The sequence below is a fragment of the Pempheris klunzingeri genome, chromosome 17 (genome assembly GCF_042242105.1).
Source record: "Pempheris klunzingeri isolate RE-2024b chromosome 17, fPemKlu1.hap1, whole genome shotgun sequence".
In the NCBI taxonomy this organism is placed as follows: domain Eukaryota; kingdom Metazoa; phylum Chordata; class Actinopteri; order Acropomatiformes; family Pempheridae; genus Pempheris; species Pempheris klunzingeri.
In genome coordinates, this window is record NC_092028.1 from 1,804,205 (window position 1) to 1,829,128 (window position 24,924).

At 45.3% G+C, this 24,924-nt stretch overlaps 2 protein-coding genes across 2 annotated transcripts; one reads left to right on the forward strand and one right to left on the reverse strand.

The window, feature by feature from the left end:
- Positions 1-1,144: 1,144 nt before the first annotated feature.
- On the forward strand, positions 1,145-14,239 carry jmjd8 (jumonji domain containing 8). Its single transcript, XM_070847832.1, has 9 exons — positions 1,145-1,331; positions 1,854-1,949; positions 10,373-10,421; positions 11,057-11,153; positions 11,255-11,323; positions 12,186-12,305; positions 12,742-12,809; positions 12,943-13,077; positions 13,854-14,239. The coding sequence occupies exons 1-9, from the start codon at positions 1,234-1,236 to the stop codon at positions 13,932-13,934; spliced, it is 813 nt and encodes a 270-aa protein (XP_070703933.1). The 5' UTR covers positions 1,145-1,233; the 3' UTR covers positions 13,935-14,239.
- Positions 14,240-14,534: 295 nt separating this feature from the next.
- On the reverse strand, positions 14,535-24,485 carry LOC139216645 (E3 ubiquitin-protein ligase CHIP-like). The gene is made up of 8 exons (XM_070847831.1): positions 24,348-24,485; positions 22,938-23,147; positions 21,408-21,606; positions 20,440-20,605; positions 20,252-20,339; positions 18,984-19,040; positions 18,757-18,873; positions 14,535-17,734 (listed from the first exon to the last, which is right to left on the reverse strand). Exons 2-8 carry the CDS (start codon positions 23,055-23,057, stop codon positions 17,609-17,611), a joined length of 873 nt encoding a protein of 290 aa, XP_070703932.1. The 5' UTR covers positions 23,058-23,147; positions 24,348-24,485; the 3' UTR covers positions 14,535-17,608.
- Between the last annotated feature and the right edge of the window lie 439 nt (positions 24,486-24,924).

The window sequence follows — 24,924 nt, forward strand, 5'->3', positions numbered from 1 at the left end:
GTCACAGAGGTGGACTGTAAACTGCAGCCTAGAGAAGACAAGAGATTCACACATTACAGAGTCAGACTCACGGAGGACGGGCCGAGGTAAGAATTAAAATAAACATCATATTCAGGATAAAGTGAGGCCATAGACAAGAACAAAAACAGCAGTGTAGGTGCAGAAGTGATGCGTTTAATGACACTGAGGCTGGGATGTCTGCGGTGGGTTGTCACATGGCTGACATACCTACAGGTGGGTGCGGGCACCTGAACACACCAATACATCAGGTAAACAGCTAGAATGAACTGACAAAGGAACAAAAGGTCTGGATCTGATGAGAGAAGTGAGAACAGGTGAGCAGGTGACGTCTGAGGACACCTGGAGGACAGGTGGGGAATGGCAGACACTGGTTTGGAGGAAGTGGCAGAAGAGGGGACAGAGAGGTATTTCCTTTCTACTTCTACTGTGCGACACTCAAAATATCCCATATATTTCTATATTTGCATTTATTTCTGTATTTTGTAATATCCCTTGTTTTTGCCCTAATTCTGCTTCTGACACTTTATTTCTGCAGCTTTTCCGTCTCCCCAGTTGGTGTAACGAGCACATTTCCCCCATGTGGGATAAATAAAGTATCTTATATCTTAAATTCCAGAGAGAAATATTGTACTTTTACTCCACAATGTATCACAAAAGTTTAAATAGCTGTACAATGACAACATGTTTCTGCTAATACTTTTTTACTTGAGGGTTTGAAAGCGGGACTTTTATTTTCAATGTAGAGTAGGTATGAGAATTGTTTTACTGTGGTATTACTACTTTTACCTGAGTATAAAATAACAATACTTCCTCCACCAGTGGCATGTAATATACATGTGATTTTAGTCATTTAGTTTTTATAGGTCAAGATATACGCTCATAGTATATATAATACTATACACACACATGTAAAATATAACATATTACACTAAAAAATATAGTATATGATAAAACATACTGTAATAGAATATGGTGTAATCCAGTTTAAGGTGCAGTCGTGTTGTTTTTAGTATTAAAACTACTTACACAGTAGTGCTTATAGTTCCCATGGAGCCTGAACGCAGCACACGTCCCGGTCAGATGAATGTGGTGTTTTCTGATTGGCTCTCTGACAGGAAGCGAAAAGCCGTTCATATTTTGGGATAATGTGAGATATTCACCTCGGATTGTTCTTTATTTAGTTGAATTTAAACTGCAGGGACACAGTTTTTAATGGACTACAATACGGCTGCATTAAACAAACGTTCACAGCTGGTTGTGTTATGTTTCATTGTGCTGAAGGCAGCGGAGCCGTTAGATGACGGAGGCTGGTGAGTCTCAACACACCTCAGTGACACAGCTCACAGGTCAGGTTATTTTAAAATATCATAGTTTGGGATTATTACAATGAAATGGATTTTTCCATTTGTAAAATACGGCTTATGTTAGCATACACACACCTGCTAATCTGACTGAACTTCACACCAAACTCCGTTTAAAATTCCGTCACTTTAAGGTCCACCTTGATGACAAGCAAATCCAAACACACCGCAGAAGTTTTCACAAGTTTTGAAAATAAATGTGAACACAGTGATTGTATAAAGGAGAAAATGTTTGAACGTGGCCGACATGTTAATGATGACTGCTCGAGTGGCTGACAAAGGGTTTCATGAAGCAATCTTAAACTAAACTCCTCTCCAGGAGAAGAGAGGAAAAGTTCAGTGATGTTTTGTATAGAATTCATACCTTTGGCAAGACCCACTGCTTGAAGAGCAGTTCTGCTCAGAGCTCCTCTCCATGTCTGTCTCTGTGTCCATGTCTGTCTCCATGTCTGTCTCTGTGTCTGTGTCCAGGTCTTTCAGCTCTGGTGTCAGGTTACAGGATGAAGGTCCCTGCAGCATCGATGTGTGGGACGGCTGCTCCCTCTCTTACCAGCAGTTCATCCACAGGTAGGTGGACTTCTGGGGGTGACTTTACTCCAGTGTGTCTGAAGGAGCCAATCAGAGGACAGGACGCTTCTTTACAGACTGATACCGACCAATCAGAGGACGCTTCTTTACACAGACTGATACCGACCAATCAGAGGACACTTCTTTACAGACTGATACCGACCAATCAGAGGACGCTTCTTTACACGGACTGATACCGACCAATCAGAGGACGCTTCTTTATAGACTGATACCGACCAATCAGAGGACGCTTCTTTACACGGACTGGTACCGACCAATCAGAGGACGCTTCTTTATAGACTGGTACCGACCAATCAGAGGACGCTTCTTTATAGACTGATACCGACCAATCAGAGGACGCTTCTTTACATGGACTGATACCGACCAATCAGAGGACGCTTCTTTACACGGACTGATACCGACCAATCAGAGGACGCTTCTTTACACAGACTGATACCGACCAATCAGAGGACGCTTCTTTACACAGACTGATACCGACCAATCAGAGGACACTTCTTTATACAGACTGATACCGACCAATCAGAGGACACTTCTTTACACAGACTGATACCGACCAATCAGAGGACACTTCTTTATAGACTGATACCGACCAATCAGAGGACGCTTCTTTACACGGACTGGTACCGACCAATCAGAGGACGCTTCTTTATAGACTGATACCGACCAATCAGAGGACGCTTCTTTACAGACTGATACCGACCAATCAGAGGACGCTTCTTTACACAGACTGATACCGACCAATCAGAGGACGCTTCTTTACACAGACTGATACCGACCAATCAGAGGACACTTCTTTATACAGACTGATACCGACCAATCAGAGAACGCTTCTTTACACAGACTGATACCGACCAATCAGAGAACGCTTCTTTATACAGACTGATACCGACCAATCAGAGGACGCTTCTTTATAGACTGATACCGACCAATCAGAGGACGCTTCTTTACACAGACTGATACCGACCAATCAGAGGACGCTTCTTTACAGACTGATACCGACCAATCAGAGGACGCTTCTTTATAGACTGATACCGACCAATCAGAGGACGCTTCTTTATAGACTGATACCGACCAATCAGAGGACGCTTCTTTACAGACTGATACCGACCAATCAGAGGACGCTTCTTTACACAGACTGATACCGACCAATCAGAGGACACTTCTTTATACAGACTGATACCGACCAATCAGAGAACGCTTCTTTATACAGACTGATACCGACCAATCAGAGGACGCTTCTTTACAGACTGATACCGACCAATCAGAGGACGCTTCTTTATAGACTGATACCGACCAATCAGAGGACGCTTCTTTACACAGACTGATACCGACCAATCAGAGGACGCTTCTTTACAGACTGATACCGACCAATCAGAGGACGCTTCTTTATAGACTGATACCGACCAATCAGAGGACGCTTCTTCATACAGACTGATACCGACCAATCAGAGGACGCTTCTTTATAGACTGATACCGACCAATCAGAGGACGCTTCTTTACAGACTGATACCGACCAATCAGAGGACGCTTCTTTACACAGACTGATACCGACCAATCAGAGGACGCTTCTTTATAGACTGATACCGACCAATCAGAGGACGCTTCTTTATAGACTGATACCGACCAATCAGAGGACGCTTCTTTATACAGACTGATACCGACCAATCAGAGGACGCTTCTTTACAGACTGATACCGACCAATCAGAGGACGCTTCTTTACAGACTGATACCGACCAATCAGAGGACGCTTCTTTACAGACTGATACCGACCAATCAGAGGACGCTTCTTTATAGACTGATACCGACCAATCAGAGGACGCTTCTTTACAGACTGATACCGACCAATCAGAGGACGCTTCTTTATAGACTGATACCGACCAATCAGAGGACGCTTCTTTATAGACTGATACCGACCAATCAGAGGACGCTTCTTTACACAGACTGATACCGACCAATCAGAGGACGCTTCTTTACAGACTGATACCGACCAATCAGAGGACGCTTCTTTATAGACTGATACCGACCAATCAGAGGACGCTTCTTTATAGACTGATACCGACCAATCAGAGGACGCTTCTTTATAGACTGATACCGACCAATCAGAGGACGCTTCTTCATACAGACTGATACCGACCAATCAGAGGACGCTTCTTTATAGACTGATACCGACCAATCAGAGGACGCTTCTTCATACAGACTGATACCGACCAATCAGAGGACGCTTCTTTATAGACTGATACCGACCAATCAGAGGACGCTTCTTTACAGACTGATACCGACCAATCAGAGGACGCTTCTTTACACAGACTGATACCGACCAATCAGAGGACGCTTCTTTATAGACTGATACCGACCAATCAGAGGACGCTTCTTTATACAGACTGATACCGACCAATCAGAGGACGCTTCTTTACAGACTGATACCGATCAATCAGAGGACGCTTCTTTACAGACTGATACCGACCAATCAGAGGACGCTTCTTTACAGACTGATACCGACCAATCAGAGGACGCTTCTTTACAGACTGATACCGACCAATCAGAGGAAGCTTCTTTACACAGACTGATACCGACCAATCAGAGGACACTTCTTTACAGACTGATACCGACCAATCAGAGGACGCTTCTTTACACAGACTGATACCGACCAATCAGAGGACGCTTCTTTACAGACTGATACCGACCAATCAGAGGACGCTTCTTTACAGACTGATACCGACCAATCAGAGGACGCTTCTTTACAGACTGATACCGACCAATCAGAGGACGCTTCTTTATACAGACTGATACCGACCAATCAGAGGACGCTTCTTTACACAGACTGATACCGACCAATCAGAGGACGCTTCTTTATAGACTGATACCGACCAATCAGAGGACGCTTCTTTACAGACTGATACCGACCAATCAGAGGACGCTTCTTTATACAGACTGATACCGACCAATCAGAGGACGCTTCTTTACACAGACTGATACCGACCAATCAGAGGACGCTTCTTTATAGACTGATACCGACCAATCAGAGGACGCTTCTTTATAGACTGATACCGACCAATCAGAGGACGCTTCTTTACAGACTGATACCGACCAATCAGAGGACGCTTCTTTACAGACTGATACCGACCAATCAGAGGACGCTTCTTTATAGACTGATACCGACCAATCAGAGGACGCTTCTTTATACAGACTGATACCGACCAATCAGAGGACGCTTCTTTACAGACTGATACCGACCAATCAGAGGACGCTTCTTTATAGACTGATACCGACCAATCAGAGGACGCTTCTTTATACAGACTGATACCGACCAATCAGAGGACGCTTCTTTACAGACTGATACCGACCAATCAGAGGACGCTTCTTTATAGACTGATACCGACCAATCAGAGGACGCTTCTTTATACAGACTGATACCGACCAATCAGAGGACGCTTCTTTACAGACTGATACCGACCAATCAGAGGACGCTTCTTTATAGACTGATACCGACCAATCAGAGGACGCTTCTTTATACAGACTGATACCGACCAATCAGAGGACGCTTCTTTACAGACTGATACTGACCAATCAGAGGACGCTTCTTTATAGACTGATACCGACCAATCAGAGGACGCTTCTTTATACAGACTGATACCGACCAATCAGAGGACGCTTCTTTATACAGACTGATACCGACCAATCAGAGGACGCTTCTTTATAGACCGATACCGACCAATCAGAGGACGCTTCTTTATAGACCGATACCGACCAATCAGAGGACGCTTCTTTATAGACCGATACCGACCAATCAGAGGACGCTTCTTTATAGACCGATACCGACCAATCAGAGGACGCTTCTTTACAGACCGATACCGACCAATCAGAGGACGCTTCTTTACAGACCGATACCGACCAATCAGAGGACGCTTCTTTACAGACTGATACCGACCAATCAGAGGACGCTTCTTTACAGACCGATACCGACCAATCAGAGGACGCTTCTTTACAGACCGATACCGACCAATCAGAGGACGCTTCTTTACAGACCGATACCGACCAATCAGAGGACGCTTCTTTATAGACCGATACCGACCAATCAGAGGACGCTTCTTTATAGACTGATACCGACCAATCAGAGGACGCTTCTTTATACAGACTGATACCGACCAATCAGAGGACGCTTCTTTACACAGACTGATACCGACCAATCAGAGGACGCTTCTTTATACAGACTGATACCGACCAATCAGAGGACGCTTCTTTACACAGACTGATACCGACCAATCAGAGGACGCTTCTTTATAGACTGATACCGACCAATCAGAGGACGCTTCTTTACAGACTGATACCGACCAATCAGAGGACGCTTCTTTATACAGACTGATACCGACCAATCAGAGGACGCTTCTTTACACAGACTGATACCGACCAATCAGAGGACGCTTCTTTATAGACTGATACCGACCAATCAGAGGACGCTTCTTTATAGACTGATACCGACCAATCAGAGGACGCTTCTTTACAGACTGATACCGACCAATCAGAGGACGCTTCTTTACAGACTGATACCGACCAATCAGAGGACGCTTCTTTATAGACTGATACCGACCAATCAGAGGACGCTTCTTTATACAGACTGATACCGACCAATCAGAGGACGCTTCTTTACAGACTGATACCGACCAATCAGAGGACGCTTCTTTATAGACTGATACCGACCAATCAGAGGACGCTTCTTTATACAGACTGATACCGACCAATCAGAGGACGCTTCTTTACAGACTGATACCGACCAATCAGAGGACGCTTCTTTATAGACTGATACCGACCAATCAGAGGACGCTTCTTTATACAGACTGATACCGACCAATCAGAGGACGCTTCTTTACAGACTGATACCGACCAATCAGAGGACGCTTCTTTATAGACTGATACCGACCAATCAGAGGACGCTTCTTTATACAGACTGATACCGACCAATCAGAGGACGCTTCTTTACAGACTGATACTGACCAATCAGAGGACGCTTCTTTATAGACTGATACCGACCAATCAGAGGACGCTTCTTTATACAGACTGATACCGACCAATCAGAGGACGCTTCTTTATACAGACTGATACCGACCAATCAGAGGACGCTTCTTTATAGACCGATACCGACCAATCAGAGGACGCTTCTTTATAGACTGATACCGACCAATCAGAGGACGCTTCTTTATACAGACTGATACCGACCAATCAGAGGACGCTTCTTTATACAGACTGATACCGACCAATCAGAGGACGCTTCTTTATAGACCGATACCGACCAATCAGAGGACGCTTCTTTATAGACCGATACCGACCAATCAGAGGACGCTTCTTTATAGACCGATACCGACCAATCAGAGGACGCTTCTTTATAGACCGATACCGACCAATCAGAGGACGCTTCTTTACAGACCGATACCGACCAATCAGAGGACGCTTCTTTACAGACCGATACCGACCAATCAGAGGACGCTTCTTTACAGACCGATACCGACCAATCAGAGGACGCTTCTTTACAGACCGATACCGACCAATCAGAGGACGCTTCTTTACAGACCGATACCGACCAATCAGAGGACGCTTCTTTACAGACCGATACCGACCAATCAGAGGACGCTTCTTTATAGACCGATACCGACCAATCAGAGGACGCTTCTTTATAGACTGATACCGACCAATCAGAGGACGCTTCTTTATACAGACTGATACCGACCAATCAGAGGACGCTTCTTTACACAGACTGATACCGACCAATCAGAGGACGCTTCTTTACACAGACTGATACCGACCAATCAGAGGACGCTTCTTTACACAGACTGATACCGACCAATCAGAGGACGCTTCTTTACAGACTGATACCGACCAATCAGAGGACGCTTCTTTACACAGACTGATACCGACCAATCAGAGGACGCTTCTTTACAGACTGATACCGACCAATCAGAGGACGCTTCTTTACAGACTGATACCGACCAATCAGAGGACGCTTCTTTACAGACTGATACCGACCAATCAGAGGACGCTTCTTTATACAGACTGATACCGACCAATCAGAGGACGCTTCTTTACACAGACTGATACCGACCAATCAGAGGACGCTTCTTTATAGACTGATACCGACCAATCAGAGGACGCTTCTTTACAGACTGATACCGACCAATCAGAGGACGCTTCTTTATACAGACTGATACCGACCAATCAGAGGACGCTTCTTTACACAGACTGATACCGACCAATCAGAGGACGCTTCTTTATAGACTGATACCGACCAATCAGAGGACGCTTCTTTATAGACTGATACCGACCAATCAGAGGACGCTTCTTTACAGACTGATACCGACCAATCAGAGGACGCTTCTTTACAGACTGATACCGACCAATCAGAGGACGCTTCTTTATAGACTGATACCGACCAATCAGAGGACGCTTCTTTATACAGACTGATACCGACCAATCAGAGGACGCTTCTTTACAGACTGATACCGACCAATCAGAGGACGCTTCTTTATAGACTGATACCGACCAATCAGAGGACGCTTCTTTATACAGACTGATACCGACCAATCAGAGGACGCTTCTTTACAGACTGATACCGACCAATCAGAGGACGCTTCTTTATAGACTGATACCGACCAATCAGAGGACGCTTCTTTATACAGACTGATACCGACCAATCAGAGGACGCTTCTTTACAGACTGATACCGACCAATCAGAGGACGCTTCTTTATAGACTGATACCGACCAATCAGAGGACGCTTCTTTATACAGACTGATACCGACCAATCAGAGGACGCTTCTTTACAGACTGATACTGACCAATCAGAGGACGCTTCTTTATAGACTGATACCGACCAATCAGAGGACGCTTCTTTATACAGACTGATACCGACCAATCAGAGGACGCTTCTTTATACAGACTGATACCGACCAATCAGAGGACGCTTCTTTATAGACCGATACCGACCAATCAGAGGACGCTTCTTTATAGACCGATACCGACCAATCAGAGGACGCTTCTTTATAGACCGATACCGACCAATCAGAGGACGCTTCTTTACAGACCGATACCGACCAATCAGAGGACGCTTCTTTACAGACAGATACCGACCAATCAGAGGACGCTTCTTTACAGACTGATACCGACCAATCAGAGGACGCTTCTTTACAGACCGATACCGACCAATCAGAGGACGCTTCTTTACAGACCGATACCGACCAATCAGAGGACGCTTCTTTATAGACCGATACCGACCAATCAGAGGACGCTTCTTTATAGACTGATACCGACCAATCAGAGGACGCTTCTTTATACAGACTGATACCGACCAATCAGAGGACGCTTCTTTACACAGACTGATACCGACCAATCAGAGGACGCTTCTTTACACAGACTGATACCGACCAATCAGAGGACGCTTCTTTACAGACTGATACCGACCAATCAGAGGACGCTTCTTTATAGACTGATACCGACCAATCAGAGGACGCTTCTTTATACAGACTGATACCGACCAATCAGAGGACGCTTCTTTATAGACCGATACCGACCAATCAGAGGACGCTTCTTTATAGACTGATACCGACCAATCAGAGGACGCTTCTTTATACAGACTGATACCGACCAATCAGAGGACGCTTCTTTACACAGACTGATACCGACCAATCAGAGGACGCTTCTTTACACAGACTGATACCGACCAATCAGAGGACGCTTCTTTACAGACTGATACCGACCAATCAGAGGACGCTTCTTTATAGACTGATACCGACCAATCAGAGGACGCTTCTTTATAGACTGATACCGACCAATCAGAGGACGCTTCTTTATAGACTGATACCGACCAATCAGAGGACGCTTCTTTATAGACTGATACCGACCAATCAGAGGACGCTTCTTTATAGACTGATACCGACCAATCAGAGGACGCTTCTTTACAGACTGATACCGACCAATCAGAGGACGCTTCTTTACACGGACTGATACCGACCAATCAGAGGACGCTTCTTTATAGACTGATACCGACCAATCAGAGGACGCTTCTTTACACGGACTGATACCGACCAATCAGAGGACGCTTCTTTATAGACTGATACCGACCAATCAGAGGACGCTTCTTTATACAGACTGATACCGACCAATCAGAGGACGCTTCTTTATAGACTGATACCGACCAATCAGAGGACGCTTCTTTATAGACTGATACCGACCAATCAGAGGACGCTTCTTTATACAGACTGATACCGACCAATCAGAGGACGCTTCTTTACAGACTGATACCGACCAATCAGAGGACAGGATGGTGGATGAAGGCTCTCCAGCCGTGTTTCTGTGCAGTACGACCATAAATCAGACTGTGAGGCTCCAGCTGTTCTGACTCTGTCCTGTTTTCAGATACGCCTACAGCAGACCGGTGATCCTCAGAGGTCTCACTGACAACACGGTACGTTCACCCACTGAGTGATTATTTGAAGTACTATTATTAGAATTATTTAAAAAAAGGATAAAACATCCAACCTCTGACTGTGACAACATGCATTCTCATACAGTTGATGGTATTAATTAACATGTTAAAATACAGTGTTGGAGTGTAACTAAGTACATTTATTCAAGTTCTGTCAGTGAAATTTTGGGATACTTTCCATTTTCTGCTTCTTTATGTTTCTACTGCAGCTCATCTCGGAGGGAAATCTTCTATTTCTTACTCCACTACATTATCTGACAGCTTTAGTTACTTTATTATTAGAGCAAGATGTATTAAATAGTAAAAAGTGATGGATTAAACCACCAGCAGTGGTAACGTCAGTAAGATGAGCTCCAAACGAAGGTCCCTCCATGAGTCCAGTGCCCTGCTGATGTTTTCCCCCGTCGTTGGTCACATTCCTGTTCGGCCAGGCGCTAAATAAAACTTTATCTCTGCCGTCACTGATCCTGATAAGTCACATCACAATCTGTTGACACACTGGCAACAAAAAAAGGATAAAAGGATTAATCCGTATAAACATGTAAAGCTCCCTCAGCCTGCTGATGTGAACACAACGCTGGACTTTAACTGCTTCACACTGACTTTGTTTTTAGAAATTCAGGTCGTTGTGCTCCAAGTCCAGTTTACTAGAGGAATATGGTGAGCGGAGGGTGCGGCTCAGTACAGCGAACACTTACTCTTACAGGAAAGGTATGCATGTCCAACACCTGTGATAACCTGCAGGGGTCTTTATCCTGATGTTTTTACTGCTGAACTCTCACCAAACACTCTCTGTGATCACTTTGCTCCAGTGGACGTTCCCTTCCAGGAGTACGTGGACGCTTTTCTGAGGCCTCAGACCGCCGACGCCCTCGGCAGCGGTGAGTGACAACATGTTTCCACCTCAGGAGGCTTCAGGTTTCCGTCCTGCTGCCCCACAGCTTGTCTGCAGGGCACAGAGCACTTAATGTGACGGACTGATCACAACCTTATACATAAAGCAGCTTTCTTCTTGTCTTCTGTCACTGAGGGAACTTTTGCTTCTTTCCTGAGCAGAAGTGCAGAACAACAATGAACTGCAGTGAAAATATGTGTAGGAAAGATGATGATTTACCTTTGCAAGACTTCACAGAGCTCCGGCTGTTGGTATTTTCTGTCAGCATGTGCAGACATAAACCAACAACCTGCTGGTCCGTCTCTCATTACCGTCTGACTTCCTGCCTGTGGCTCTCAGCTCTGAGCTCACTGGTTCCTACTTAAGACATAAATCTTTAAAAACACCTCACAAACACGTAGATTCATGAGTAGAGAAGGGCTCCCTACGAACAGCTGCTCTCTGTAGCTTTTATCGGATGAACAGAGGGACTATTTTTAGCGGCGGATGAATCCACATTTGGTGCTCTAGTGAGTATTTGTGGTGTGTGTGTGTGAGACAGAGTCAGGGTAAACGTTAGTGTGTGTGTTCATGATGGTGAAGGAACATGTCAGCAACAGTGAGGCTCACTGACACACACACACACACACACACACACACACACACACACACACACACACACACACACACACTGTCTTAGTATTTAGTATTATGAGGTCTGTTAAAAGGAGTTCGTATAGAGTAGAGGCAGGTTCATCCCTCAGAGCAGGAACATACAGAAGAAACATGACAGTAAGAAACAGACGTTTCTCTTAAACATGGACTGCAGACGTCTTACTCTGAAGAACCTGCCTGTCTCTCTTCCTCAGACACTCTGTACTTTTTTGGAGACAACAACTTCACAGAGTGGCAGAGTTTGTTTGACCAGTACGAGTCTCCGCCGTACGTCCTGCCTCACACCAGCGGAGCGTACAGCTTCGGGATCGCAGGTCAGTGTTTGTTCTGTAGATCTAAAGGGTTTGTCTGGTGTTTTTAACCCGGGGACACAGGAGCGGCTGATCTACCGCTGCCTCAATCAGTTAGTTTCTTTGTCTTCTTGTGTGTCACACAAATAGTGTGTTGGATCTGACCCTTTAAAACACCAAAGTCTCACAGTAACGCAAAAACCTAGCAGCTGACCTGAGGTAAAATCACTGTTTTTGTGAATGGAGTCTGGTGTGTTTGAAGAGTGATATATGATAATGGCTGAGGTGATCTACTGGACCAGTTCCAACACTTTTAGTACCTACCAGTCACTCAGACACCAGGATGAGGACACCGAGGGTTTAAAAATACCAGAACTCTACAGCCAGATATCTAAATGATGATTCCATTCAAGGCACAAATCGCAGCTCTAACCTTCAGATCGACTTGTTTTGTCCTCAGGTCCTGGAACAGGAGTCCCCTTTCACTGGCACGGCCCCGGTTACTCCGAGGTCATCTATGGAAGAAAGGTGAAACAAACACAGATTTATTTCATCCCAAACTGAGTGTGTCCTGTCCTCAATGTGTTGGATTAGTTGTGTGGTACGTGTCAAAGCTTTAGCCTCTTGCAGTGAAGAGAATAACTGGGTTGTGATCCCACAGCGTTGGTTCCTCTACCCGCCTGATCAGGAGCCTCATTTCCACCCAAACCACACCACCCTGTCCTGGGTGACGGAGACCTACCCCCACCTGCCCGAGGACGAGGCTCCGCTGGAGTGCACCATCAGACCTGGAGAGGTGAGCAGCCTCAGCATGCTTTAGTTTCTGTCCAACATCTTTGGACCGGAACAATAAATCTGTTCATTTAATCTGTCAACTTTACGTCACGCTCTGTAAAGCCACCAGACTCCACTGACAAAAACAGTCATTTTACACGGCAGTTGCTGGTCTGCTGCTGCCTTGATCAGTTAGTTTGTTTGTGTTATTGTGTGACGTCTTTGTTTTAAAAACTTACTTTGAGTCAAACTGACATGTCAAAACACCAAAGTCACAGCAATGAGACGAGCGACCTGTGTCCTGTTCTCTAAAATCAGTGTTTTAGTGAATGTAGTCTGGTGTGTGTGCTGTTTGTGGTTAAACCAAAAGGATCTTCCAGATCTCTCTCTGTAGGGATCCTTTCCATGATGCTGTCACACACTTAGAATAACACTCTGAGCCTGTCAGTGGATCAAACAAGATCTTTTAGTGGACCTACTGTGATCAGGTGCAGTTGTCCCAAAGGATCACGTTGCAGCCATTGCAGCCCGTTTGGTGTCTGCTGGCAAGACATCAGAAAACACATGAAGAAGTAATATTTTCAATGCATCTTATTTGTTTTCCATGGCTGAAAAAGCACCAAACAGAAGAGTCTAGTTTCATTGGAACAAAAGTAAATTATGGGAAAGAGTTTGTTTCCTGCCATGACTGCTTTGGTTTCAGCAGTAGTTTGACTTGAAAACAGAAAACCATGTGAGAGAAGTCAATCGAAGAGCTTTTCCCTCCTGTTTCCTGACAGTCTGGTGTTTGTCCCTCAGGTGCTGTATTTCCCCGACCGCTGGTGGCACGCCACCCTCAACCTGGACACCAGCGTTTTCATCTCCACCTTCCTTGGATAACTTTATCTGAGTTTGTCCTCCAGTGCAGACGGACCAACAACAGCCGACTGTATTTAATATTTCAGGGATCAGTTTTGAATCTGGATCACCCCAGAAACATTCCAGGTGAATCCTTTTACTGCGCTGCTTAAATTCAGTCACATTTCCTACTGATGATGATGATGATGATGATGATGATGATGATGATGATGGTGTGTATTTAGTGACCAAAGGAGCTAAAAGAGACCACGTCCTGCACAATACATGTGAGAATTATGGCTCTTCTGTGTGTTTGTTGGCTGAACTGTCTCGTTACAGGAATAAAGATGTCTGACATTAAAACAGATCATTTCTGTGGCTCCTTCCACAGACACAGATTTCAGATTTGACGGCATCCTGTGGAAATAATGATGATGAGGATCAATAATCTACTGATAGAATGTAGACCAGTCTCAGGGGGACACTTTACTGCTCCATTTCTTTTACTTTAACTCTTTAAACACATTTTCCTCATCACACTTTTACTGGAGGAACATTTTCAGTGCAGGACTTTTACTGTATCAGAGTATTTGTACTGTGTGGTATTAGTACTTTGAATGTAGTAAAAGACAAAGTCATATGTACATAACATGGAACATCTATTTTATTACACTTATAACACTTTCAAACGTCCTGGGCAGCAGGTTGTGCAGTAACGGACTGAAGAAGGAAACCTTCCAGCCTTCAGTCATCATTAAATCATTAAAGTGTTTTAGACGCACACAGAAAATCAGACTTTAACTCGACTGGATTTTAATTGTCACGATTAAATCGAAGGAAACATTTAAATAACCAATTATCACAAAAACAAGTGAGAACACACTTGTGCATGAAATTGTGTTTCAGTCTGAGAGCACAGCTGTTTCCTGGTACTGATGTATGACAACAGAGATACAGAACGTCTGGAAACCCACCAATCAAAGAATAAACGTGAAATTCAACAGGGAAACTGTAAAAAAAACAAATCACAAGCACAAATGTTGTTTAAGCATAAAGAAGCTGCACCAGAGTTCACTCATAAAAAGGGTAACTGTTGTTTCTCCCCCTGGTCCTCTGTGTCCACATCCTGGTGTCTGAGTGACTGGTAGGAACTAAAAGTGTTGGAACTGGTCCAGTAGATCACCTCAGCCAGCAGACACCAAACGGGCTGCAATGGCTGCACCGTAAAGTAGGTCCACACCAAACTCCATTGACAAAAACAGAAATTGTACTTTGCAGAACACAGCACTCTGCGTGACTTTGGTGTTTTAAAATACCAAAGAAAGTTAATACCAAAGTTTAAAATACCAAAGTCAGACAATAACACAAACTAACCGATGGAGGCAGCAGCTCCTGAGTCCTGTTCTCTAAAATCCCTGTTTTAGTGAATGTAGTCTGGTGTGTGTGCTGTTTGTGGTTAAACCAAAAGGATCTTCCAGGTCTCTCTCTGTAGGGATCCTTTCCATGATGCTGTCACACACTTAGAATAACACTCTGAGCCTGTCAGTGGATCAAACAAGCACTTGCAGGCTGTTTTTTCAGGCTGAGGCGATCTACTGACACCATTTTAGACACCAAGATGTTAAAAAAAACAAAACAGCCCAGGTTTAAAAATACCAAAATTGCCCTTTACATAAAATCTCAATTAGCTGATTAATACACACGACAAACACGGGTCTTTTCTTCCAACATACAACAAACTCTGTCTGAGCTGCAACGCTACAGTTTCCCTTCTTTTAGTTTGCCAGCAAACGCAACATTTTTCCACATTCACAGTAGAAACGATGCACAGTGCAGCTCTCTAATATGATCTGATTACTTTACTGGAACAATCCGATTGTAGTGCGCAGGATTTTCATTCACTGAGCGGCAGCATGGATTACTACAGAAACTGATGATCAATACTGGCAAATCAGCTGATTGAGTCACATGACATTGTCAGACTGCACGGACGTCCTCACACTGCTCTGACTGGTCCCTGTAAACACGAGTAAGATGGGGCTGTTGAACAACCAAAGATCAAACTAAGGTTCACTGATCAGTTTCACTGACTGATTGGAAATCAGGAAGTTTATTATACGACAAAGCAGCTGTGTTCCTGTTCCAGACTGCTGTCACCTTGGTCTGCTGGAGGAGGAAAGTCTCACCTTAGATCACCTGAAATCTCAGTTCACCACCTGCAGGATTCACCACGTCACCACTGGACACACCTGATGTGTGTGGAGCGGCGACGAGGTCACGACCTTCCTCACTTCAACACATAACACGGCTCTTTTCCAGCGTGTCTCCCACCTGCTTTTACGTCCTTTGAGCCTCGACTCTTGTGTTTTATGTCCCCTTCTTCTTCTTTAATGGCACTGACTGCAGAATCAGCTCCACCTGCTGTTCATCTCCATCAGCTACGGTCAGCTGAGTGGATGGAAACGAGCAGCGGCTCACATTTTGTTACCGTCTGTCTGGGAAAAGCTCATCAGACTCATTACTGCTGTCAGGAGCATGTGCTTAAAGCTGCAGTGGGTTATATTAGTTCACTCATTTGGCTGAAATAACACTGCAGGTCACCAACAGTGTGAAATTCAAGGGCTCCTATAATGGAACACGATCACTAACTGCAGCTTTAACTCTGATTGCTCCATATTTCAGTATCTAAAGTACTTTTAATATCCTTAAAAGTTAAACGTAAAGTGCTTCGTCCTCAAAACTTATTACTAATAACAAAATATTTTGAAATTGCAGTGGGATTTGGTCTTAAGACGTCATTAGTAACTGTTTTAAGTGGCTTTTCAACCTGTTTTTAGTGACTTCATCTGTTTTTAAAAGCTTTTTAAGTGTGAAAGTGACTTCTTTTCTTCTCTGTTCCAGCGGCTGCTGTTTGGACAGAATCAGTTGGTTTATTATATGTTAGTGAGGTTGCAGTGAAAAGGCCTGATGGTCACTAACTTGATTAAAGCACACGCGACATGTTCTGCCTGATTAGATGCATTTGGTTCACGCTGGTGTCGGCCACACTTTGGTGGAAAGTACATTTACTCAAGTACTGTTGTTGAAATACTTGAGAACTATCTGAGTCTACTTCATACTTCTCCTCCACTACAGTCCTGTGGGGAATATTGTACTTTTGACTTAGCTGCACTTCAAATTGCAGCAAAAGGACGTTAAGACAAAAAGAAGTAGAAATGAGGTCCACGTGGAACAGCTGCAGTGATAACATGCCTCTAACATGTTAAACCATCACATCTCTCTGTACCTGTGTACTTCTGCTTTTGGTACTGTAGTGTGTTGGTGCAGTTTTACTCTTAGTATTATTTTAGAGGCCTCTTTCACGCCGCAGGCTGGACAACAGCGACCTCTAGTGAGACCAAATAACTGCACCTCTTTAAAAAAGCACCTTCAGAACTTTTTGTTTTCTTTGGCTGTTCTCTTGATTTTGTGGGTTCAAATACATTCACTCCTTGTTTTATCTCTTTCTCTCTCCCTTTTCCCTCCTCCTGTAAATCACTTTGTCACTTGGAGACACGAGGACACGACAGGTGAGCTTAAAGCGTCTGGGTTTAGGAGAGCGTGGGATTTGTTGCAGGTTTGAACTTTTCTTAAGCCGACGACAGAGCGACCGAACACGCTGCTCCGTCTCCGTCCATGAACCCTCTGAAATCACTTCCCTTCCTTCCTCTCATTGGTCAGTAGTCCTCCACCCATCCGTTCTCCAAAATAAAAGCATCGATCACTTCCTTCATGGCCAGGTTTGGGATGAGCTGATCTTGGGTCAGAGGGGTGCGCGTCACTGGGTCAAAATGGCCGACTCGCTGCAAGACAACACACACACAGACACACACAGACACACACACACACACAGACACACACAGACACACACAGACACACACAGACACACACACACACACAGACACACACAGACACACACAGACACACACAGACAGACACACACAGACACACACAGACACACACAGACACACACACACACACAGACACACACAGACACACACAGACACACACAGACAGACACACACAGACACACACAGACACAGACACACACACACACACACACAGACACACACACACACAGACACACACAGACACAGACACACACACACACAGACACACACAGACACACACAGACACACACAGACACACACAGACACACACAGACAGACACAGACAGACACAGACAGACACAGACACACACACACACACAGACACACACACACACACACACAGACACACACACACACACACACACACAGACACACACACACACGTCTTCAACACTTAGATCTGTTCATAATAACAGTTGAATATTTCTCCCCTTAATAACAGACATCAAAAAGCTCCTCGTCATCTTTTCAAACTTACCTTGAAACTTTTACTACATTTTACCGCCTTTCCTGTAACTTTGGGGTTTTTAAATCTCTCTTTAATCTCAGTTTTTAGTGCTCCTGTTTCTTGCACCTGCCCTTAATGTGGATTTTTAAGACCACTGTGTTGCATCTTTTCGATCACACAGTCAAGATGAAGGTGAAGGAAAGACTTTAGACTTTAGACTTTTCTTTATTGGCAGTGAGTGAGCAGGTACAGCTACTCACATTCTGTACTCTACAGAATCAAAAAGTAGAGCTACTTTCTGCTTTCTACTCCACTAAATCTAAATATTTCACCTTTTTCTCCACTGCATTTATCGGACAGCTTTACTTATTTCACAGATTCAGATTTGTGCACAGATTTGTTCTAAATGTAACTACAACAGTTTCTAGAGTCCAGCTGAACCCACCAGTCCATTAACCACTGAATGACTGGAATCAGGAGCTCCTACCTGTAGATGCTCCTCGATGTCTTTTCTGTCGTACGTGACCCCGCTGGGAGTGATGCAGGGTTCTCTCATCAGCTCAAAGCTGATCTTTCCACACAGGAAGTCCGGGATCTCACGCTTCTGATAGAAACACACAGCAGAAACAATCAGATTCTCCTGAACTCACTTCTGGTAACTTGCACCGACAGTCACGTTGGTTTTGAGTTTAGTTTACACTCCTCATCACTGACCTTCCTCTTCTCGTCTACTTGACAGAACAGCTCCTCCATGTCCGACAGATACTTGTCCTGTAGAAAATGAGACGTTTTATAGGTTACACACACTCAAATATGAACAGGTTAAAGGTCAATTTACAGAATAAATGACAATCCTGTGGAGTGACTGAAGTGTGAAGGTCAGTGTGAACACCGATTCCAGGACTATTGTGCTGCTCAGTAACACTTGTGGAGGATTTCCCGTCATAGTAATTCAGGCCGACACTACGGGAGTTTTAAAATCGATTGTAAAATCGGGTTGCATCACACACATAAGGAGAAACGTCCCATTCTTCTCTCTAATCTCAAACATGCTCACACTGCCAGATCTGAAAACAACGATGAATATGACTGAGATTATTGTGTCGGAGGGAGCAATGCATCACCTCACGGGATCTCATGGGGAAACAGATCTAAACAAAACAGGCACTGGTGTGGTGAAACCTGCTGACGCTTTGCAGTGAGACAAGACGAGGGCAGAAGACTACAGGAGTCTGGGTCTGTTCTTCAGAGGGCTTTGATCTGTCAGCAGCAGTTATGCCAGCGAAGACTGGCCCCTAAAGCTCCGGAGCTTTAAGTTTGGATGAGTAAACCCGTCACATTACCAGTTAATCTGGGCTGAACATTGGTACCGACTGAGGTCCCAGACCAGATCTCTCCTCTGATCTGACCAGGAACTATAAATTCAGTGGAACACCATGTGATCAGAAAATATCTTGTTTCTCCAATCAGAGGGAAGACAGGAAGTTTGATTTGGAGAGTTTTTCACTGTCAGTACCGTTTCTGAGTCTTGACAAACGTTCTTTTCTCTCTCCACGGAAAAGTCAACAAAGTTTTCTGGACAAAGGTGATCATAAAAACATGTGTGACATGTGTGAATGGGGAGCTCCATTAACAGAACTGTTTGTGTCTGCGGGCGACTCCTTATAGTGAGGCAGGTGAGGCACCGAGGCCACTTCTCTTCTGGGGAAATAGGACTTGTAGTGTGAAGTGAAAGTAGTTTGGCCCTGATATCTTGATACTTTGACAGTTTAACCACGGTGATATTTGTTACCTTGTGTGTTTGTCTAAAAATGATGACTCCTGTTGTGACATCACTTATTACCACCTGTTGGTACAGAAAGTCTTTGTAAACCCACAACTGATGCCAGTCGGGTGAAGAACACACCTGAGGTTGTTGTTTGCTCTAATATTTTACATGATTTATGATAAAAACACTCCTGGATCACTTATTAAAAACCTACATGTTTGGTGTGGATGTCGTTTGGATTGTGTTGAACTCTGCTGTCGTCCGGCTTGTCTTCTTGTTTCTGTCTGCAGCCCTCCAGCTCCCTGTGGTTCAGAGCACACAGACAGCACTTTAAAAAAAAAATAAAACCATCACCTCTGTCAGAGTGACGTGTGTTTTCTTCATGTGGTTTTTTCGACGTGCCTCTTTTTCTCAGCGAGGATCAGTCTGGTGAGGTAGGCGTGCAGCTCGCTCTCCTGGTTGATCCTCCGCTCCTCCATGCTGTTCCAACGCTTCTTCTTCGCGATCCGCAGGGCGCTGGGGATGTCGTCGCCAAAGTTCAGCCGCTGCTCCTTTGCCAGGTTATAAGCTGGAAATGAAACATAGACAGATGAACTATAAGTTAACATAATTAGTCATCAGTCCTCCAATAGGATGATAATGTCGCCCCCTAACTGCTGAATGTGGAGGAAGGCAGCAAACTTTACAAGGTGTTAAAGGAGAACTCTGGTATTTTTGGCCCTATTTCTACATATTCTGGAGCCTGCTGCAACGTGATCCTTTGGGATAACTGCACCTGATCACAGTAGGTCCACTGAAAGAGCTTGTTTGATCCACTGACAGGCTCAGAGTGTTATTGTAAGTGTGTGACAGCATCATGGAAAGGATCCCTACAGAGAGAGACCTGGAAGATCCTTTTGGTTTAACCACAAACAGCACACACACCAGACTACATTCACTAAAACAGGGATTTTAGAGAACAGGACACAGGAGCTGCTGCTCTGCTGCTGCCTCCATCAGTTAGTTTATGTTTTCCTGTGACTTTGCTGTTATTTTATAAAGATCAACATAGGCCGCCAGCTGGTATCGAACTGGTGGTATGCGCTGTAACCACTCGGCTATAACTTTGATGCTTTAAAAATCACCACAGTCACACTGTTTTTGTAAATGGAGTTTGGTGAAGTCAGTGATGTAACAGCTGTTTCTGGTTAGATAAAAAAATTCTCTCTTTAACAAAAAGGTCAACAAGACCAAAACAGAATTACCCTCCAATATATCTGACGTGTATCTTTTTCAGTTTGGTGTGAACTACTTCTACCTTCAAATGGCCCAAAACCCCACTGAATTTCTGTTTCAATGCCAGTGACTGCTTTAGTGAAAACGCCTCGTACCTTTCTGCAGGTTGCCGATGGCTTCGTCATAGCTCTCCATCTCCAGGTGACACTGGCCCATGAAGAAGTGAGCTTTGACTGACTGGCTGTCGAGCTCCAGAGCGTGTCTGCAGTCTGCCAGAGCTTTGTCGTACTGCTGCAGCTTCACGTAGCACAGCGCCCTGTTGGTGTAGTACGCTGGGACGGAGGGACAGTGGGTCTGAGAGAGGGGAGACACCCAAACACAAGTACTGTACAGATGCACCATGTTTTTAACAAACATTAGCAAAAGCCGTCTGTTGTGTCGTGAGTTTTGCCTGATCTGTTTTTCTCTGCATTTAAGACACAATGTCCATTAAAATACAGCTTTTATTGTGACTAGAGTCTGTAACAGGCCAACAGGCTGAAGGAAACACCTCATCAGACCTCTAAAAATACAGAACATCTCTTCTCTTTGGTGAGTGGACAATTTAGGGATCAAGACAAAAACATTGAAACGTGATTGATCCATCCACAGATTTGACGCCTTCCTCCCCCTCTTACACAACCTTTAAGTACAACAGGACGGTCAATCATTTTAAGAGACATCTTTAGGAGAAACACTATGATGTTGTATGCTGTCCCCGCCACTCTGTCCCCATCACTCTGTCCCCGCCACTCTGTCCCCGTCACTCTGGCCCCATCACTCTGTCCCCATCACTCTGTCCCCATCACTCTGTCCCCATCACTTTGGCCCCGTCACTCTGGCCCCATCACTTTGGCCCCGTCACTCTGGCCCCATCACTCTGTCCCCATCACTCTGTCCCCATCACTCTGTCCCCATCACTTTGGCCCCGTCACTCTGGCCCCATCACTCTGTCCCCATCACTCTGTCCCCATCACTCTGTCCCCATCACTTTGGCCCCGTCACTCTGGCCCCATCACTCTGGCCCCATCACTCTGGCCCCATCACTCTGTCCCCGCCACTCTGTCCCCGTCACTCTGGCCCCATCACTCTGTCCCCATCACTCTGGCCCCGTCACTCTGGCCCCGTCACTTTGGCCCCGTCACTCTGGCCCCATCACTCTGGCCCCATCACTCTGGCCCCATCACTCTGGCCCCGTCACTCTGGCCCCGTCACTCTGGCCCCATCACTCTGTCCCCGCCACTCTGTCCCCGTCACTCTGGCCCCATCACTCTGGCCCCATCACTCTGGCCCCATCACTCTGGCCCCGTCACTCTGGCCCCGTCACTCTGGCCCCATCACTCTGGCCCCGTCACTCTGGCCCCGTCACTCTGGCCCCGTCACTCTGGCCCCATCACTCTGGCCCCATCACTCTGGCCCCATCACTCTGGCCCCATCACTCTGGCCCCGTCACTCTGGCCCCGTCACTCTGGCCCCGTCACTCTGGCCCCGTCACTCTGGCCCCGTCACTCTGTCCCCGTCACTCTGGCCCCATCACTCTGGCCCCATCACTCTGCCCCCGTCACTCTGATCCCGTCACTCTGGCCCCGTCACTCTGGCCCCGTCACTCTGTCCCCATCACTCTGGCCCCATCACTCTGTCCTTACTATGGCTTTGCTGTAGCAGGCGGCGGCCTCCAGGTACTTGCGGTTCAGGAAGAGCCGGTTTCCTTGTTCCTTCATCTCCTGAGCCGACATCGAGGCGCTCTTCTCAGGGCTTTCTGACATTTTGTCCACCAGGCTCGCTGCACCGGCGGCAGCTGCCTCTGCACTTTGCTTCCCTATCCTGACGCTCTGATCCAACAGGTGGGACGGAGACTGAGACACAGAGAAGCTGGTGTCATTTAAGTCTACAGAAAGCAGTCATGCTGTTATTCAGCTCCAAACTTCATTGGCAAAAACAGTAATTTTACCTCACAGAACAGTTTCTGGTCTACTGCTGCCTCGATGTTAGTTTGATTGTATTACTGTGTGACTTTTTTAAAGGGTTAATGCTGATTAGAACTAACCCTTTAAAACAGCCCCAGTGCTGTGAGGGAAAATTACTGTCACAATTTTCTTAGTTTTTGTAGACCAAACAAATAATCGACAGATTAATCGACGAATCAAACATTAGATCATTAGATGCAGCCCTAATGCATATATATATACTGTACATCACTGAGATGCACTGTGTTGCTACGTGAAAACAAAGCCAATATCTGAAGTGTCCTTGTTCTTTTAAATAAAGTCATGTCAAATCTTTTAATAACTGCACCAATAACAGTGCTGTGCTCCAGAAACATGAGTGAGGAGAGTGTTTTGAGGAGGTGGGTGTGAATCATAGCATAACAACACAGCTGGAGCACTGAGCCGGATCAGGGCCGACACTGGGCCGGATCAGGGCCGACACTGGGCCGGATCAGGGCCGACACTGGGCCGACACTGGGCCGGATCAGGGCCGACACTGGGCCGGATCAGGGCTGGATCAGGGCCGACACTGGGCCGGTTCAGGGCCGTGCAGTTGCACCGTGTTTAACCCAGTTAGGGGCGGAGGGTGCCTGTATCTTCTCTCAGTGGCTGAATGAGTACAACAGCCCCGATCAGATCGATCAGTCTGAGAGCACTGACACAGACTGGATCCACGCGGCCCTCCACCTGGTTTTATGTTAAAGGGACCTTTTTTTTGCTCTCCTTTATCACTCTGCTCACACTAGAGACAAACCATCGTGCTGACAGGCTGAAGCACTTCACATTTGATGCTAGTAACCAGTTAGTTAGCTGTTAGCTGTTAGCTTTGTGCTGTCACTAGCAGCGGGTAGCTGACGTTAGCTTCCTCTCTGAAGTTTCACCATCATTTCTCATGTAATTCCCACCTTTATCCTAAATCTCCGCGCCGTCCGTGGGAGCCTGTTTACAGTCTGTGTGGCTAACAGAGCAAACAAACCTCTGTGTTTTACACCGAGCAACTAGCTAGCTAGTTAGCTAATGTGACACATTAAACCTGAAGCCAGAAGAAAAACAACATGAGACTCAAACCTGAGTGGCTGCTGTTTCACCGCCCTGGGTGAAGCACTGGTGTGGCTCACGTAGCTGTGACTACATAAAAAACCTGCTGTTTTCCGTCATGTAGCTCGGTGGCTAACGAGCTAGCTGCAGACGTGCAGCCAGCGGATGTTTTGGTTTTCGTCGGTGACGTAAGCCGCGTCATCACCTGACACGCCCAGCGTCACCAGTAAAATAATTTTTGTTTTATTTTTATGGAAAAATGTAATTTACATTCATAAATGTCAATTAACTGAAAATAAAAGCTCATTTTCCTGTTTTCGGGACATTAATGAAGTTGTATATTAAGTTTCAGTGAAAAAACCAAACAAATGTGTTTAACTATGTGTCTGTTATTGTTATATTGATATATTGTTTGTATCATTGTATTGTTAAAGAATAAAAAAGTACACAGAAACACGTTTTAAACAAGCACCTACAACAGCATATGAACAAGCATCATAACAGCTTTTAACATTTGCGCAGTTTTTACAATATATTAATGTTTTTTTGGATTAATAAGCACATTTCTTTCTCCACTGAGCAATTAGATTTTTTTGTGTAATAATAT